The sequence below is a fragment of the Cutaneotrichosporon oleaginosum genome (assembly GCF_008065305.1).
Source record: "Cutaneotrichosporon oleaginosum strain ATCC 20508 chromosome Unknown ATCC20508_contig07, whole genome shotgun sequence".
Lineage (NCBI taxonomy): Eukaryota > Fungi > Basidiomycota > Tremellomycetes > Trichosporonales > Trichosporonaceae > Cutaneotrichosporon > Cutaneotrichosporon oleaginosum.
This window is the reverse complement of record NW_027072176.1, coordinates 223,338-238,563: the sequence shown is the minus strand read 5'-3', so window position 1 is coordinate 238,563 and position 15,226 is coordinate 223,338. Positions and strand designations below refer to the sequence as shown.

At 64.2% G+C, this 15,226-nt stretch overlaps 6 protein-coding genes across 6 annotated transcripts; 3 read left to right on the top strand and 3 right to left on the bottom strand.

Moving 5' to 3' along the window:
* Positions 1 to 327: 327 nt before the first annotated feature.
* On the bottom strand, positions 328 to 1,410 carry COLE_07308 (uncharacterized protein; the record flags this gene model as incomplete). The annotated part of the gene is made up of 1 exon (XM_018419344.2): positions 328 to 1,410. One exon carries the CDS (start codon positions 1,408 to 1,410, stop codon positions 328 to 330), a length of 1,083 nt encoding a protein of 360 aa, XP_018282235.1.
* A 481-nt stretch (positions 1,411 to 1,891) lies between these two features.
* Positions 1,892 to 3,103, top strand: COLE_07307 (uncharacterized protein; the record flags this gene model as incomplete). The annotated part of the gene is made up of 3 exons (XM_018425698.2): positions 1,892 to 2,359; positions 2,392 to 2,894; positions 2,929 to 3,103. 3 exons carry the CDS (start codon positions 1,892 to 1,894, stop codon positions 3,101 to 3,103), a joined length of 1,146 nt encoding a protein of 381 aa, XP_018282236.1.
* A 913-nt stretch (positions 3,104 to 4,016) lies between these two features.
* On the top strand, positions 4,017 to 7,058 carry COLE_07306 (uncharacterized protein; the record flags this gene model as incomplete). The annotated part of the gene is made up of 4 exons (XM_018421962.2): positions 4,017 to 4,151; positions 4,449 to 4,518; positions 4,568 to 5,587; positions 5,623 to 7,058. The coding sequence occupies 4 exons, from the start codon at positions 4,017 to 4,019 to the stop codon at positions 7,056 to 7,058; spliced, it is 2,661 nt and encodes an 886-aa protein (XP_018282237.1).
* A 190-nt stretch (positions 7,059 to 7,248) lies between these two features.
* COLE_07305 (uncharacterized protein) lies at positions 7,249 to 9,075 on the bottom strand (the record flags this gene model as incomplete). The annotated part of the gene is made up of 1 exon (XM_018421963.2): positions 7,249 to 9,075. The coding sequence occupies one exon, from the start codon at positions 9,073 to 9,075 to the stop codon at positions 7,249 to 7,251; it is 1,827 nt and encodes a 608-aa protein (XP_018282238.1).
* Positions 9,076 to 9,869: 794 nt separating this feature from the next.
* COLE_07304 (uncharacterized protein) lies at positions 9,870 to 11,246 on the bottom strand (the record flags this gene model as incomplete). The annotated part of the gene is made up of 6 exons (XM_018421964.2): positions 9,870 to 9,944; positions 10,015 to 10,361; positions 10,469 to 10,786; positions 10,835 to 10,899; positions 10,988 to 11,049; positions 11,088 to 11,246. The coding sequence occupies 6 exons, from the start codon at positions 11,244 to 11,246 to the stop codon at positions 9,870 to 9,872; spliced, it is 1,026 nt and encodes a 341-aa protein (XP_018282239.1).
* An 871-nt stretch (positions 11,247 to 12,117) lies between these two features.
* Positions 12,118 to 15,061, top strand: COLE_07303 (uncharacterized protein; the record flags this gene model as incomplete). The annotated part of the gene is made up of 6 exons (XM_018421965.2): positions 12,118 to 12,211; positions 12,244 to 12,282; positions 12,327 to 12,460; positions 12,499 to 13,291; positions 13,327 to 13,401; positions 13,440 to 15,061. 6 exons carry the CDS (start codon positions 12,118 to 12,120, stop codon positions 15,059 to 15,061), a joined length of 2,757 nt encoding a protein of 918 aa, XP_018282240.1.
* Positions 15,062 to 15,226: the final 165 nt, after the last annotated feature.

Below are 15,226 nucleotides of genomic sequence, written 5' to 3'. Positions count from 1 at the left end.
GCGGGCAGTCGCAAGGCACCACGGCCCGCATTATTGAGCGGATATTTGCGGCATCCCACGTGCGCAGCCACTCACCATGCCACTATCCGGCACGGTGCTACGCGTCTGTCTTTTCAATGTACTGAAAGACTTTGGTCGGCACCGGGATGGCTGGTGGATCGTGACTGGGGCCTGTTCCGGATATCCCGAGGGGCGCGAAGGGGCGCTTCGACGCAGTGAACCCGTCCGCGCCATGCCGGCCAGCATGCCATCCGGAATGGCGCGTCGGGAAAATATGTTCTCTGCATACGTGTACAACCGTCTCTGCCGCTCGGCGACAAGACATCACTACCGCCGCCACTGGCCGACCTGGTACTGGCCCGACCATGCGCTGCGCTTTTGCTTGGACTCGACGGCCGCGCCCGCCGCCGCCGTGAATGTCAGATCGCCTTGCGCGTCCGGCTCGCGCAGCCGCTTGCCCATATACGTGACCTTGCAGGAAGAGAAAGCGCGCTCGTGCGCCAGCGCCGCGTGCGCGAGCATTGCCGAGTGTTCCTTCGCGGCCTCGGCGCATGCGGCATGGTATCGCTCCTCGGCGGCGCGCAGCTGGCCGCGCTTCGTCGCGTACACTTGCGCCCTGTCCCCATTCCCAGCGCCCTCTCGAGCCGCCTCCACTGCGCCGCCGGCGCCTCCCGCCCCCGCGCCGCTACGCTCGCCCCCAGCCTCATGGTGCCCGTGCCCATGCCCATGCCCGTGCCCGTGCTCGTGGATCGCGTCGTGCGCCCGCTCAAGCTGTAACTTGGCATCCTCTTCCGCGCCGGCGCGCTGATCCCCTGCCGCCGCTTCCATCTGCACGCGGCGCGCGGTCGCCGCGTCCTCCGCAACAACGCGCTCCTCGCCGGCAGTTGAGAGACGCAGCTCGACCCTCTTCGGCGCGCCCAGACTCGCGCGCCGCCCCTTCGCGCGCTTGGTGCGCGCGGCGGCCTCGCTCCGCACCCAGCGGGCGCGCCGCGCCCCGTCCGCTGCAAGCCACTCGAGCTGCGCGAGCGCGACGTCCCGCCGCCAACCCTTCGCGTTCCCGTTCAACACGTCCATCGCCGCGTCGACAGCTGCCGAAACGACAGAGCTGCCCGCCACATAAGCCTGCAGCGGGTCCGCGGTAAGCGTTGCGTCCGTGAAGGCCGTCATGATGGAGGCTGAGTCGCAGAGCGTGTCGGTGTCGTCGTCCGGCGCCGAGTGCCGCCTCAGCGGGCGGCGCGTCGAGAACGTCGGCACGTCGAACGTCTCGTCAAAGTCATCGTGCTCCTCGTCTTGAGGTGGGCGGACTGGGAGCTGCTCGTCTACTACGCCGGTGGAGGAGGCGCCGGTCGAGGAGACGGAGGCGCGCGAGAGGCGCCGCAGTGGCTTCGAGGTCGAGGTCGTGTTCCCCATTGCTCACCCTAAGGATATGGGGATGGGGGAGAGGCTAGCGGAGCGTCGCTGAGCGTGGGAGTTGCCGGATGTTGATAGCCGACGGATATGATGACCGAGGTGATTGCGCCGGTCGCTGTGACCGATGCCGCACTCAACACCAAGGTGGGGAACTGCAGGAAAGTGTAAGCAGTGCGGACCGTCGTCGAGAGCGACGACAGTGAGAGAAAGTGAGTAAGCGATGAGTGAGATGCAAGTAAATGCGTGGCGGTGCCGACTGAGCTGGATAAACTGAGGTACCTGCTGCGCGCTGTTGCTGAGGTCATCTCGCCGATCTACCTCCACCTCCACCTCCACCTCCACCCTCGCTTCTCGAGTGAGATTAGAACGCGTGCTAATGGAAATGCTAATGACTCATTTGGAGCCAAATACCTCCGCGCCGCTATGACGCAAGCCTCGCACTCCTTCTGCTCTTCCAAACATCCTCTTCCACCTCGCCGCAATGTCTAACGAAACAAACCTCCCTCTACCGCAGTTCTATGCGCGCACACTGCACAGTATTCTCCCGGTTCTCGATGGCTCCCTCCCCCCGATGGAGGAGAGCACGCAGACGCAGCTTCAGCGGGGCATCGACGACCTGTACCTCGTCGGGCGCATGCTCTCCTCTCTCGGCGTGTTCAGCGACAATGAGCGCCTGGACGAGGTGGGCGACAAGCAACTCGTCTTCATGACCGTGGGCTGGGTGCTCGGCGAAGCCGAGACACGGCAAGGTTTCAGCGGGCCTGACAAGCGCAAGGCGGCGCTCGAGCGCTCCGACACGGCGTTCAACGCATTCCTCGGCGTGCTCGACACATACAAGGTCGTGCCGGAAGGCGAGACGTCCCGCGGGCTGCCCGCTGATGCCGGGCGGCGGCGTGAAGCCAAGATTGCCGCACACCGCCGTTCGAAAGAGCTGCGCGAGAAATTGCGCGTGAGTCCCCTCGCCGGCGTCGCTCACCCCAGTCCTCCCTCCCCGGACCTGTGGACGCGAGCGACCACCCCATCGCGTTCATCCTCGCCCTCCTCCCCTCCGCCAAGCTGTCGAGCACATCGGTGAACGACGAGGAGGCCGAGACGCGCGCCCCCACCCTCCTCCTCCTGCGTCTGCTGGCCGACTTGGCCGTGAGCAGCCTCGGCAACAACGCGATGGAGCTGGAGATTCTGGCGCAAGCACCGGCAGACCCGACCGAGGGCCCGCTGGCGGACCCGCGCCGCCGCCGCACCGAAGAGGAGGACAGCACATGGCGCCTGGACCGTGCGCCAGGGCAGTATAAGCCGCGCGAGCTGATTTCGGGCGGCGGCCGCGTGCTGCGCCCATTCACGATTTTGCCGAGCACAAGCGCGATGAGCGACCGCGAGCGCCTGCGCGCCGACGTGTTCCGCTCCGGCCATAGGCTGCCGACGATGACGATCGACGAGTATCTCGAGGAAGAGGACCGGCGGGGTAACATTATCCGCGGGGGAGGGTGAGCTTAGTATGCGCGACACGGCTGACGGCAGACAGGCGAGTTATGATGCGCCGACCGAGTCGGAGCTGCTCGAGCTCGAGACGGAGAACGACGGGACGATGGCTGCTGAAGAGGCGGCGGAGAAGAAGCGCGCAAAGGACGAGAACTGGGCTCGGTTCACGGACGATAACAAGAAGGGCGAGGGGAACAGGATGAACAAGGGCTAGGAGGATGCATTGTCTCAGCGTGCGGTGCTGCGTAGTGAGGACCGCGGTCCAATGTAGAATGCGCGACATGGCGGATGGGGTTGATTGCCATTTAGGCTTGCCCACTTGAGCGCTCATCTCCCGCGACGCCCAAGACTCCCCTAGAAAGATCTTGTGCCAAGTACAAAGTAGCCAAGTAGAGCGGGATCTAGTGCAAATTGCAGTCTCCGGATCTGCGGCCATCTTAAATGCGCTGGTGCCAGATACCAGGAGCCAGGACCATCGTGCCATGTCTCCGTTGCCATGCTCCCTGCCGCTGGCCACTGCTGCAGCTCATCGATGACTACTGCCCTGCCCACATCATCAGCTAAACGAGCCGAAGCAGGAGCTAATATGCCAGGGCGAGACAGGCACTTGCTCAATGACGCGCGGCGTCCAGCCTCCAGCCTCCAGCCTCCAACGCTCCGGTGAAGCCAAAGAGCCGACGTGGAATAGTGGATGGAGATGCATTGATTGTATGGGGATGGAGGATGGGGATGGAGGACGGAGATGGAGACGGAGATGGTGAGTAATGAGTGGTGGACGGAGGAGAGAGCGAATGCTCGGGGGCCGAGGAAAGGCGGAGAGTGGGGAGGAAGGTGGGTGTAGAGTGGGGGCCTGACTGATCTTTAATCCTCCTCTCAAGCTCCCACGCCTTCCTCCGCGACGTCTTCATTCTCATTCTCCATTCATTCTCTCCATCGACCATCTCTCATCCGTCCTCCTCGTCACTCTCGTTCTCTTTCTCCTGCTCACTCGCTCTCTCTCTCTCTCACCCCCTGCTGGCACTTGCAGAGAACTCGGCTTCATCTATATCTTGCCACAGCTTGACTCTCCACACCCCAAATCTCCCTCCACCCCGATCTCTATCCCAGCTCCCACCCACTCCGCCCCGATGGATCCAAACTACTCCCACACGGGCAAGTGGCCCAAGGACAAGGATCATGTCGTCGGCCCCGTCAAGGCGGCGTGTCTCAGCTGTCGACAGAAGAAGGCTAAATGCGACGGCCTCAAGCCTGTCTGCGGACAGGTGAGTGGAGCCTCTTTGAGGCGTGATGTGGAGCATGGCAGGGGCAACATGAGGACACGAGGTGGTGGGAGGCGACGTTATGCGTGATGAAGGAGGAGGCAGAGGAAGAGGGAGTATGGGAATGGGGAGGTCGAGGCTGCAGTCGAGGAACAGAACAAATATCGAGAACGGTGACGAGGAGAGACGTCACCGCCTCTCCTCTCATCATCATCCGAGGCTCATCCCACCTTGCCCTGCCAAGATACCTTGCATCGTGCCTCCTGCAGCTGGCAACGAGGCCCACGCTAACCCCCACAGTGCCAGCGCAAGCAGCTCGAATGCATCTACATCAAGTCGAAGCGCGGCGGCGCGCGCAAGAAGCGTAATCGTATGTACATTCCATCTTCCTATCCCTGTGGCATGCATGCTAACATCAGCCGCGGCGCCGTCTGCCCTCTCCGAGTTCTTAAAAAAGCTCGATAGCCTCATGGGAGTACCCCAGTTCGACCTCCGACACGCCGAGCCGCAGCCTGGCGATGACCCGACCAACGTCGTGCGCACCTTCTCCAGCCGCGAGGAGGTGTTCCGCTGCTACTACAACGAAGTACACCCCTTCCTCGCCGTCATGCCGCCGCGGCACTACCTCGTAGACGTGCTCCCGACGCTGCTGCCTGACTCGCCTTTCCTGCTTGCGGCGCAGACTGTCATGACCCTCGCGCCTCACCCTCTAGACTCGAACCCGCGCTCGCCTCGCTCGAAACGCCTGCGCTCGTCTGCGTCCGCCGCACTCGGTCGCAAGGCGATGGACGCGGTACAGCGCACCATGGCTACGGGACCTTCCATCGAGGCCATCCAGGCGCTCACGATTCTTGCTGTGTGGGAGTGGGGGAGTACCAACAACGCCTCGGCGGCCATGGAACTGTTCGGTCAAGGCGTGCAGATTGCCATCTCGATGGGCATGCACGACATGGACGCTGGCGGCACCGGATTCGCCCTTGAAGGTATAGACTGGCACCGCGACATGATGCGCCGCACCTGGTGGATCCTCTACGTCTATCAGCTCACGTCGGCGCTCGTCTCCGGCCTGCAGCCGCCTCTCGGTGCCGATGACCCAAGCATCAAGGTCGACTTCCCTATCTGCTCTGACAAGGACCGCACCTGGAGCACCTGGATCAACTGCATTCGCCAGTGCTTCCGTGTTGTCAACATGATCAACGTCCTCGCCATGGACGGGCAGCAGGGCGATGGCGGCATGAAGACGTGGGGCACGGCCAGCGAGGCGCCCGAGCTCACCCCCGAGCAGCGGGAGGTGAAGCGGCGCCAGATGGTGGCCATCGATCGCCAAATCATGGAACTCATGAAGCAGACGGAGAAGATGTCTGTTGTGGAGCAGGTCCCTGGTGGCGAGGAAGATGTCGTGCGGAACCAGCAGATCGCGACGCGGTTTGGGCTTGCAGGTAGGCTCGCTCGTTCGAGCTCGAGCTGACATTAGTTATTCACATCCACCAGCACCGCATGACGGCCTTCCCGGAAGTGTCGCTGTTCTCGAAGCGCATCTGCGGTCTGAAGGGGACAAGCGAAGATGAGGAGAGTGAGGAGGAGTCGTACATGGGAACGTCGACGCCGCAGAGCGTACCTCCAAGCACGGCGTTCTCGCAGCCGTCGTCCACCCCGGCGCTGCCGACGCAGCAGCCAATGTCTTCTGTACCTACGATGCCGGGCGGCTGGCCTATGACGGACTTTGGGATGGGTTCGCTCGGGTACGATAACTTGAGCAACGCCGACGTTCTCCAGGTGAATCAAATGATGGCCAGCCTGGGGACAACCGGCCAGCAGCAGCAGCAGCAGCAGCAGTTCAGCCAGCAGGCGTACCCGACGCCTGTGTCACAGTTGCAGTCGAACGGCAACGGGACCACCAACGCGACCAACTCGCCTGGTGACTTCCAGAAGAGCAACGCGGCAATCAACGCGTTGAATACGAGTATCTCGTCGCCGGGTGTTAGCGGAGTCGACACGTCGCCCAGCTACAACCAGTCGCCGCAGATGCCGAATGCGAACGCGCCCGTGGCGCCGTTAAACCCCGACTTGGCTAACAACTGGCACTACGACCTCCAGAATGACTCCATTATGGGAGACATGTGGCAGCCGGATTCGTTCCCGAGCTATCTGCCCACGCCGTGGTTCGCCCAGCAGGGTGGCGCGCAGACACTCTTCAACGCCATCAGCCCCGACACGGACCCGCAGCACTACCCGGCATTGGACGGAAGCGACAACGCGGGTCTGCACGACCTTACGCAGCTCAATGTTCGTGGGTCGTACCAGAGCAACCTGCCGCCGGCCGCAGCGCCTGCTCCTCCACAGCCACAGCCCGCCGCGGCGCCTGCGGCACAAGCCCACCCACCGAGCGTGAACGGAAGCACGCTGAGCTCGTCGAGCAAGAAGCACAAGGCGTGGGGCGTGGACGAGAACGGCGACCTGGCGCCGACGGACGACGTCAAGGCCGCCGAGGCGCTCGAGACCTTTCCGCCCGGGATCAGCCTGGCGCGCTGCGCCACGGCAGCGCACACGATCGTGCGGCTTGAAGTACTGCACCGTTCTGCGGCGCTCGCGCTCGACGGCTCGCCCAAGTGGATCCCATTCTGCAGCTGCGGCCTCGTGAGCGGCGCGTACGCCTTCCTCCTCCTCGTGCTTGCGGTACAGGCCGAAAACACCTTCGGAACCTACTCGGAGGCTCGGTCGGAGGAGGTCGAGGCACTCCTGACGAACGTCAAGATCATCCTCGGCGGCCTCGAGGCTTACGGCACCATGTGGGAGGGCATCGACATGATGGCGCGCGAGGTGCGTGCGGCCGTCGAGGCCGCGACGCAGCTGCCGCTCGAAGTCCAGAGCCAGATGAGCGGCCGGAGCAGTATGAGCCCGAGTGTTTAGGGGGGCGAGGGGCGGGGGGGGGAGTTGTAGATTTTCATGACTTTTATGTATCGCATGTGTGTGATGACCGGTGGTTCATGGACAGCTCCTGCCGCGATGTAGCATGTAGCCCGCTCTGTGACGCAGCTCATACGATGCATTACAACGGACAGTCTATGGATACTATTACGACGGGGAATCACGAACAGCGCTACGCCGTGAGGGCGAACAAGCGCTCCTTGGCGCTGACTTGGATGGGGCCATACGCCCTCTCCTGCTCGAGCACGACGGCGTCGCGCGTCCCCAACACAAGCAGCTCGAAGAACATGGCGCTGGCGGCACGCTTACTCGCGCCGCGCGCGAGCCGCTTGAACTCGACCTTGCTTTCTTCTCCCTCTCCCCCTCGGGCCTGCAACTCGCGGCGGAGCACGCCCATCGCGAGCGCCGTGTTGCGGCTGAACCCGCCCGTTCCGGCGCTGGACACGGACTCGTCGTCCTGGCTTGAGAGGGTGCGCGTGTCGAACGCCGCGAGGGGGTGCGTGCCGTCCGCGAGCGGCGGGGACGCGGGGCGCGGCAGCAGCAGCGGCGCGGACGGCTCGCGTGTGGCTTCGCGCTCCATCTCGATGTCCATCGCGGGCTCGAGGGTGTCGGGCTCGAAGCTCAGCCCAAAGTCGTGGCTGGGGTGGCGCGAGCCGCGGCGCGCAACTTCGACGTCGGCCTCGGACGCGGCTTCAGAGGTAGCTGCCCTCGCCCTGGCTTCCGCTTCAGCTTCAGCCTCAGCTTCAGCCTCAGCCTCGGCCACAGCCTCGGGGGCCACGGACGTCGCCTGGCGCGGCGGAGTGCGATGCCGGCGCAGCACGTGTGCGGGGAAGGTGAAAAGTTCCGCGAGTTCAGGCGCGAGGCCCGGCGGGCCCGCGAAGAGGCGCGCGTCGAGCGTCGGCAAGAAGTGCGCGGCGGGATCGTCGAGGATGTCGCGGAGACGCAGGGCCGCCGGGTTGGCCGGGATGAAGTTCTCCGTACCGAGAATTGGGGAGTCGTCGGTGGGCGGCGCAAAGTCTTCGTCTGGGAGCTCGAGCTCGTCGTCGGCGCGCACGATGCGCACGCGTTTCGGGCGCGGCGCGGCCTTGGCGTCCGCGACACGCTTGGCGACGCGCGGGGTCAGGTCGAGCGTCTCGAGCGTCTCGGGGGGCGGGGTGGAGAGCTCGCTTGACGAGCGGCGTGCGCGGTCGTCCGGCGCCGGCGTTGACGCTTCGAGCGCGGGCACGGGCTCGTCCTCCAGCTCTGGGAGGTCACCGAGATCTAAGCCCAAGTCGAGGGGCTCAAAGGTGTCACCCCCCTCGAAGGGGGCGTCGAGGTCCATTTGCTCGTGGATCACCGATGGGGTGTTAAGCAAACTCTTCGACCGCGAGCGCTCCGAAAGCGCGTCACGCCCAATTTCCATGCTGAAGTCGTCGAGGCCAAGGTCCAAGTCAATGGGCTGGAAGTCCTGGCTGTCGAGGTGGTTGGTAGAGTCGTCAACGCTTCCAGCGCGCGACGAGTCGCCGTAGATGGACGCAGCCTTCGGCCGGCCAAAGTTGAACGCGCCGTACTCGCGTCCGCGGAGGTTGGTCTGGGTGAGCGGTGCCGTGTGCAGCCCCCTCCCCTCGGGAGCGGGCACGTCGAACGTGCCCCAGTCGAACATGTCGAGCGCGTCGAAGCCTGCGGGCTCGAACGTGATGGCGCCGCGGGACGCGCGGACCTGGTCCTGCGGCAGGTCGACGGCGCCAGGACGGAATGTCATCGAGATGCGCTCGCGTGTCTCGCGGCAGTCGTCCATTAGGTACTGCACTTTGCGGCCGTAGATGCGCACGACGCCGAGCATGAGCTGGCCGGAGACGCGAAGAGCCATAGGGCGCGACTCTGTTAGGATTGCATCGACACTCTCGCCCACGTCGACGTTGAGCGCCTGCGCCTTGCTGAGTTTGCGCTCGTGGTGCGCCGACAGCCAGACCTTGGCGAGCGAGCCGCGTTTGTCGAGGATGAGGTCGGAGAGGAGCATGGTGGGGGTGGGGGTGGGGGTGGGGTGGGCGGGGACAGAGGGGGTTAGGCGCGCCAAGCGCAAAGAGACCGAAGACGGGGGCGACTCGGACGGAGTAGTAAAGCAGAAAGAAAACGAAGAGTGTTGTAGTTGATGGAGGACGGAGGATGAATGGATGATGGATGGAGCAGTGGATGAAGAGCGCGCGACTCGAGATGGGATGTGAAGGGAAGGCGAGGAGGATGAAGGGAGATGGCTGGTCGCGCTGGTGGCGATTCAGGTTGACTGGACCGCGCCTGACTTTGAAGGCTGCGGGCCTATTGCGTGCGCTGTGCCTATTTATTGGACATCCTGCGTGCCTAACTTCCGATCTGCCCTGTTCGATATCTCTTCAGTCCTCGTCCGGAGATCCATTGATCCACGTGTATAATCCGATTAGAGGAGAGCATACGTTGATCGAGGAGAGACAGATATGAGATGCTTAATCTTTGGGGTGGGACGCGCAGCAGACAGTCCGCGCCCAGATCACAGGAGGCACCATTCGGTCTCGCCCTTGGCCGCCATCGGGACATCGGCCCACAATGTGCGTCAACTGGCCATGCCCAGCACCACTCAACGGAATTTCGCAATGATTGTCACTTTCATGCCGAGAGCTGCTCTCATCTTCGTCTCCAGTCTGCGACAGCTTAAAACGGCTGTCACACACAACCACTCGCGCGCCAATCAGTGAGGGACGAGTACACCACCCCGCTACCCCCGAACTGCTACCTCGATGCATTCAATGCACGCCTACCGTGTCCTATGCTGCGACACTTTTACTTGCCGCCGAGCTCCTTAACGAGCTCGGGCACGGCGTCGAAGAGGTCGGCAACGAGACCGACGTCGGCGACCTGGGGTTAGTGTGTGCAGCGATAGGACTGTGTGCAGGCAGGGCGATCTGCCAGCCGACAGGCCACTCACCTGGAAAATAGGAGCGTCGGCGTCCTTGTTGATGGCAACAATGAGCTTCGAGTCCTTCATGCCGGCAAGGTGCTGGATGGCACCCGAGATACCGATGGCAATGTAGAGCTCGGGGGCGACGACCTTGCCGGTCTGGCCGACCTGGAGCGAGTTGTCGGCGTAGCCGGCGTCGACGGCGGCACGCGAGGCACCGACAGCGGCGCCGAGCGCGTCGGCCAGAGGGTCAAGGACCTTCTCAAAGTTCTCCTGCGACTTGAGGGCACGGCCACCGGAGACGACCTTGGCGGCCGAGGCGAGGTCGGGGCGGGACGAGACGACAATCTCCTCGCTGACGAACTTGGTCGGCGCTGGTGTTAGTGGTTGTGCGGAACTGACGCGAGTCCACCACGCCCAGGCCCGGCCTGAGCCCAAACCGGGCCAAGCTCCCCTCCCCCCCCCCTCCATTGCCACTCACACGAAGCGTCGGTGGCAGCGACCTCCTCAACGGCAGCCGAGCCACCCTCCTTCTTGGCCTTGTCAAAGGCGGTGCCGCGAACAGTGATGATCTTGTACTTGTCCTTGTCCGACGACTTGAGGGTGAGGATGGCGTTACCAGCGTAGATGGGGCGCTGGAAGGTGTCCTCGCCCTTGACGGCGGTGATGTCCGAGATCTGGGAGACCTCAAGGAGACCGGCAAGACGGGGGAAGATGTTCTTGGCGGCCGCGGTGTGGGCGCCGAAGAGGTGCGAGATCAACTTGTCGGGGATCACCTTGGCAAGGAGGGGAGCGACGTCTGTTGAGGGGGTCAGCTATGCATTGACGAGACAGAACAAGTACGCACTCTCGGCGACGTTGTTGGCGTAGGCGTCCGAGGCCGACGAGTAGATCTTGGAGAGACCCTCGATGCTGGGACGTCAGCGCGCGATTCTCTCGGATCTCATCTCCGAGCTTTTGCCGAAGCTCCGAGCTGCGAGCTCCCCGAATTTGAACTCACCCCTTGGCCTCCTCGACGGCCTTGGCGACGTCGGCGGACGAGCCGATGACGATGCCGGCGATCTGTTGTGAGTGGGAGAGCGCCGAGGGGAGGGACTTACGTCGCCACCGACGGCCTTGGCGGCAGTGACGGCGGTGAGGGCCTGGTCGTTGAGCTTGCCGCCCTTCTGCTCCAGGAAGACGAGGGAGGAGGCGAAGCGGCCGGGGGCGGTGGAGAAGCGGGAGGCGCGGGCGGTGCGGAGGACGTTGCGGGCGAGCATGGTGGCGAGGAGAGGAGAGGAGAGGAGAGGAGAGGGAGAGGCAGACGCGGAAGAGACAAGAAAGAGAGAGAGAGAGCTCTGAAAGAGACGAGTTGGAAGATGAGGGGAACACGCGATGCCTCCGAGGGCTCGGCTTTCGGTTGGCAACAAGCTGGCGCTGGCGATCTGGCGAGATTAATCCCCAGTCAATCCCCCGGCTCTAAGCCACTTTACCGGTATCGGCCGGCTCATTCATCATTTGATCCCGCTCTCTCTCTCTCGCCTCGCCTAAAACCCCAACCCCGCCCGCCCGCCCAGGTCACCTCGGCAACATTCGCTCCGCAATCTCCGCTCTCCGCTCCCCTCCGCACCTCCACCCTCTCACCCTGGCGTGAAGCGGCATTACCTCAAGTCCACGTGCTGTGGCATTCAGCCATTCTCTTACTGCCCCACTCTGAAACCTGAGGACGACACGGCGCAGCTTCACGTCTCAGACGCTTGCACAGTCGCCATTCTTGATGATCTGATGAGTATCCTCCTCCTGTTGTTGTAGTTGCGGCGTGTGGCTCAGCGATCAGCGAGGCAGAGCTGTCGCATGTCATGTCATGTATAGCGTCCTCCAGTCCTCTCTCCTCCATCTGCAACCACTCAATTGTCACCACTGATATATCCCGCCGCCACCAATCTGCGTCCCGTCATCCGTGGCGGCGCCAAACTGCGTAGACATGCAACATTATTATTACCCATCTCGCTCCCACCATCTTTCGTCCACTCGCCAACTCCATCAGCCCGGGCAAGAGTTCACATCCCACCGTCATCAGGACGGCCCAACTCGTCCTATCCTCTAATTTCAGATCCGCTCCAAGCCTTGTCACCATCCACCATCCGCGCCATGCCCTCGCGCGCCTCCGCCTCCGACATGGCCCAGCAGGGCTTCACCGTGCTGTCGGCCAAGGCGGCCAACGGCGAGGTGGTGCACATCAACGGTGCGCTCTCACCCGCTCCCGCTGACCCCCAGATCACGTCTACGTCTCGATGCCATGGTCGGACCGCGACGGTGCGTATCTCCGCCTCCGCCTCCGCCTCCACCACTGACCCCAGGCTCGCCGTACATCATCGCGCGCATCCTCGAGTTCGTGAGCGCGGGTAACGCGCACAAGAAGGGCACGAATTCGCGCCACGTCGCCAAGAACGAGCTGCATGTCCGCCTGTCGCTCTACTACCGTCCGAGCGATGTAAGCCATCGCCCTCCCGCCGCCGGGCGCTGACCCAGATCTCGGGGCGGCCCGTCAGCGACTTCCGGCAGCTGCTGGCTGCGATCCACACGCTCGTCGAGCCCGTCTCCGTCATCCGCGGCAAGTGCTATGTGCGGCACAAAGACAAGATCGAGAACCTCATCGCGTACAAGCAGACACCGGACCACTTCTACTTTTCCAAGTTTTACGACCCCTACATCAAGCGCGAGTACGAGGTGCTGCGCACCGCGAGCGTCAACAACATCCCGCCGGACGTCAAAGCCGTCCTCCTCCGCCGGTACGAGTACCTGCTCACGGAGAAGGAGATGGTCGCGGACCTGCTGGACGACTACCACAGCTGCGCGGTGTGCGCGCGCTGGGCCGCCGCGCAGGACACGGTGCGCTGCGAGCTGTGCCGCGGCTTCTTCCACATGGCGTGCCTCACGCCGCCGCTCAGCGCCAAGCCCGCAAAGGGATACTCGTGGGCGTGTCTCGGCTGCACGATCCAGCGGCGCCGCGACGTCGAGAGCGAAAAGTACCGCTTCGTCAGCAATGGCGGGAGCGCGCCGCCGCGCGTCAAGGCCGGCAAGAAGGAGCGCGCCGCCATCAGCGACACGCCCGACGTCCAGTTCCGCGGCTGGCCGTGGCGCTACTTTGGGCTGCATACGCGCGCCGAGGACACGTTGAGTGAGGAAGACCTCATTTTCCCACGCGCCGTCACCAGAGTCGGGCCAAAGTACACCGCCAACGTCCTTACGTGGGAAGAGCAGCAGGCGGCCGAAGCTGCCAAGCAAGACGCGCTGCGGGCGCATGGCCCGCCGGCCGACCTGCGTACGTGGTGTGTGCTAGACACACGCTGACGCCAGCCGAGCGGGGCTTTGACCCCGACGAAAACGGGTACGCGACGACGCTCACCGTGCTCTCGAAGCCTGACCCGGGGCGTGAGTCCCCTTTTGTTCGTGTTCGCCACTGACGCCAGTCGGGCCATTTATGGATGCCGTCGCCCGCCTCGCCCTCCCCGTCCCGCCGTACGACATCAGCCGCCTCGACAAAGGCGTGCACGCGTACATGACACTCGGCGCGACCGCGGGCATGAAGCGAATCAAGGCGCTCAAGCCCGCCGACTTTGACAGCTTGAGCTGGAGCGCGGCGGAAGACGCGACGCTCGAAGCCGAGCTGACCAAATACGGCGGGCTGGACGCGCACGCCATCTCGAAAGCGGTGGGCAAGCGGCCGGCCGAGGTCGTGCGCTACACCTTCAAGTGGCGCAACCTGCGGCTCAAGACGGAAAACGACCTTATCCGGCAACACCGCAAAGTGCACGGCGCGCACCGGCACAACGGCAAGACGCTCGGTCCGCCTGCGCTCGGCAAGATGCGCAGCCGGGCGGACAGCGAAGCGAGCGACGAAGGCTCGCTGTACGGCGCGGCGCACGCTGCCGCGCAGCGCCTGTCGTGCGCGGCGTGCGGCACGCGCGCCAGCGCCGTGTGGTGGAAGTGTCCGCGCAGCGTGCAGGGCGCCGCGATGTGCGAGCCCTGCGGCAGCAACTACCGCAAGTACGGGGTGATCAGCTTTGTGAAGAGCGACGATGCCAAGCAGAAGAAGGACGTGCGGCGGCGCAAAGACACGAGCGGCGCGTCCACGCCCGTGCCGGTGCCGCGGGCGGCGTGCGCCCTCTGCCGCCGCGCCGACAAGGGCTTGGCGCGCTGCAAGACATGCACGTTTAGCGTGCACGCCGCGTGCTACGGCATTGTCGGCGGCACGGCGGAGTGGGAGTGCGAGCTGTGCGCGAACGCGCGCGCAGAAGAAGTCAACCTCGACCCGCGCTGCGTCCTCTGCCCCGCGGACATGAGCGTGCCGCTTGCGCTCGCGCGCAAGAAGAAGCCCGCGGACTTTGACGCGCTCGCGGCGATGAAGCGCACCGAAGGATGCCGGTGGGCGCATGTCCTCTGCGCGGCCGTGCACGACGTCGCGTACGCGCACCCTGCCGCGCTCGGCCCCGTCGAGGGCATCGGGAGCTTGCCGGCGCACACGTGGCGCGGCGCGTGCGACGTGTGCGCGCGCGCCGACGGCGCCAAGGTCGACTGCGCCGACTGCGGCGCACGGTACCACGTCGCGTGTGCGTGGGCGGCCGGACACCGCGTCGGGCTCCACATGGCCGCGCGGCGCGGGCACAGCGTCCGCTTCCGCGACGAGGGCGGCGTGATGGCCCCCGCCGTGTGGTGCCGCTCCCACGGGCTCGAGGGGCGCGTCGTGTTCGAGCTCTTTGACGAGGCCGACGGCCAGACCGCGCTCGGCGTGTATGCGCAGGCGTACAAGGGCGTGCAGGGCGGGTTTGCGCTGCTCCGCAAGGCGCAGCGCCTCGACCGCATCCACGCGGAGGATAGGGAGGGGTGGGAGGAAGAGAGAGAGGTCGTCGAGAGGGCGTGTACGGCCTGTGGCGTGGACGTCAGTCCGCGCTGGCATCAGGGTCTTTGTCACCAGTGTTGGTTTGCGGCGGGCAAGCCTGCCCCGCCTAGCGTGCCGGCCAAGCGCAAGGCTGAGGCGATGGACGACGTCGAGACAAAGCCCGTCGTCAATGGCCGCGCAGTACTTGTCTAGTTTCTCCAACCCAACAGCGCACCTCTTCACACCTGTTGTATGCATTGTATCGTAGACATGTCATGGCGTATATATACTACAAAAACCCGCCTTTTATTCTATCGCCCCTCGTCTGCACGTCTTGTCTTGTTGCGTGCCACATGCGGTAGCGGCTGCGTGTATGAG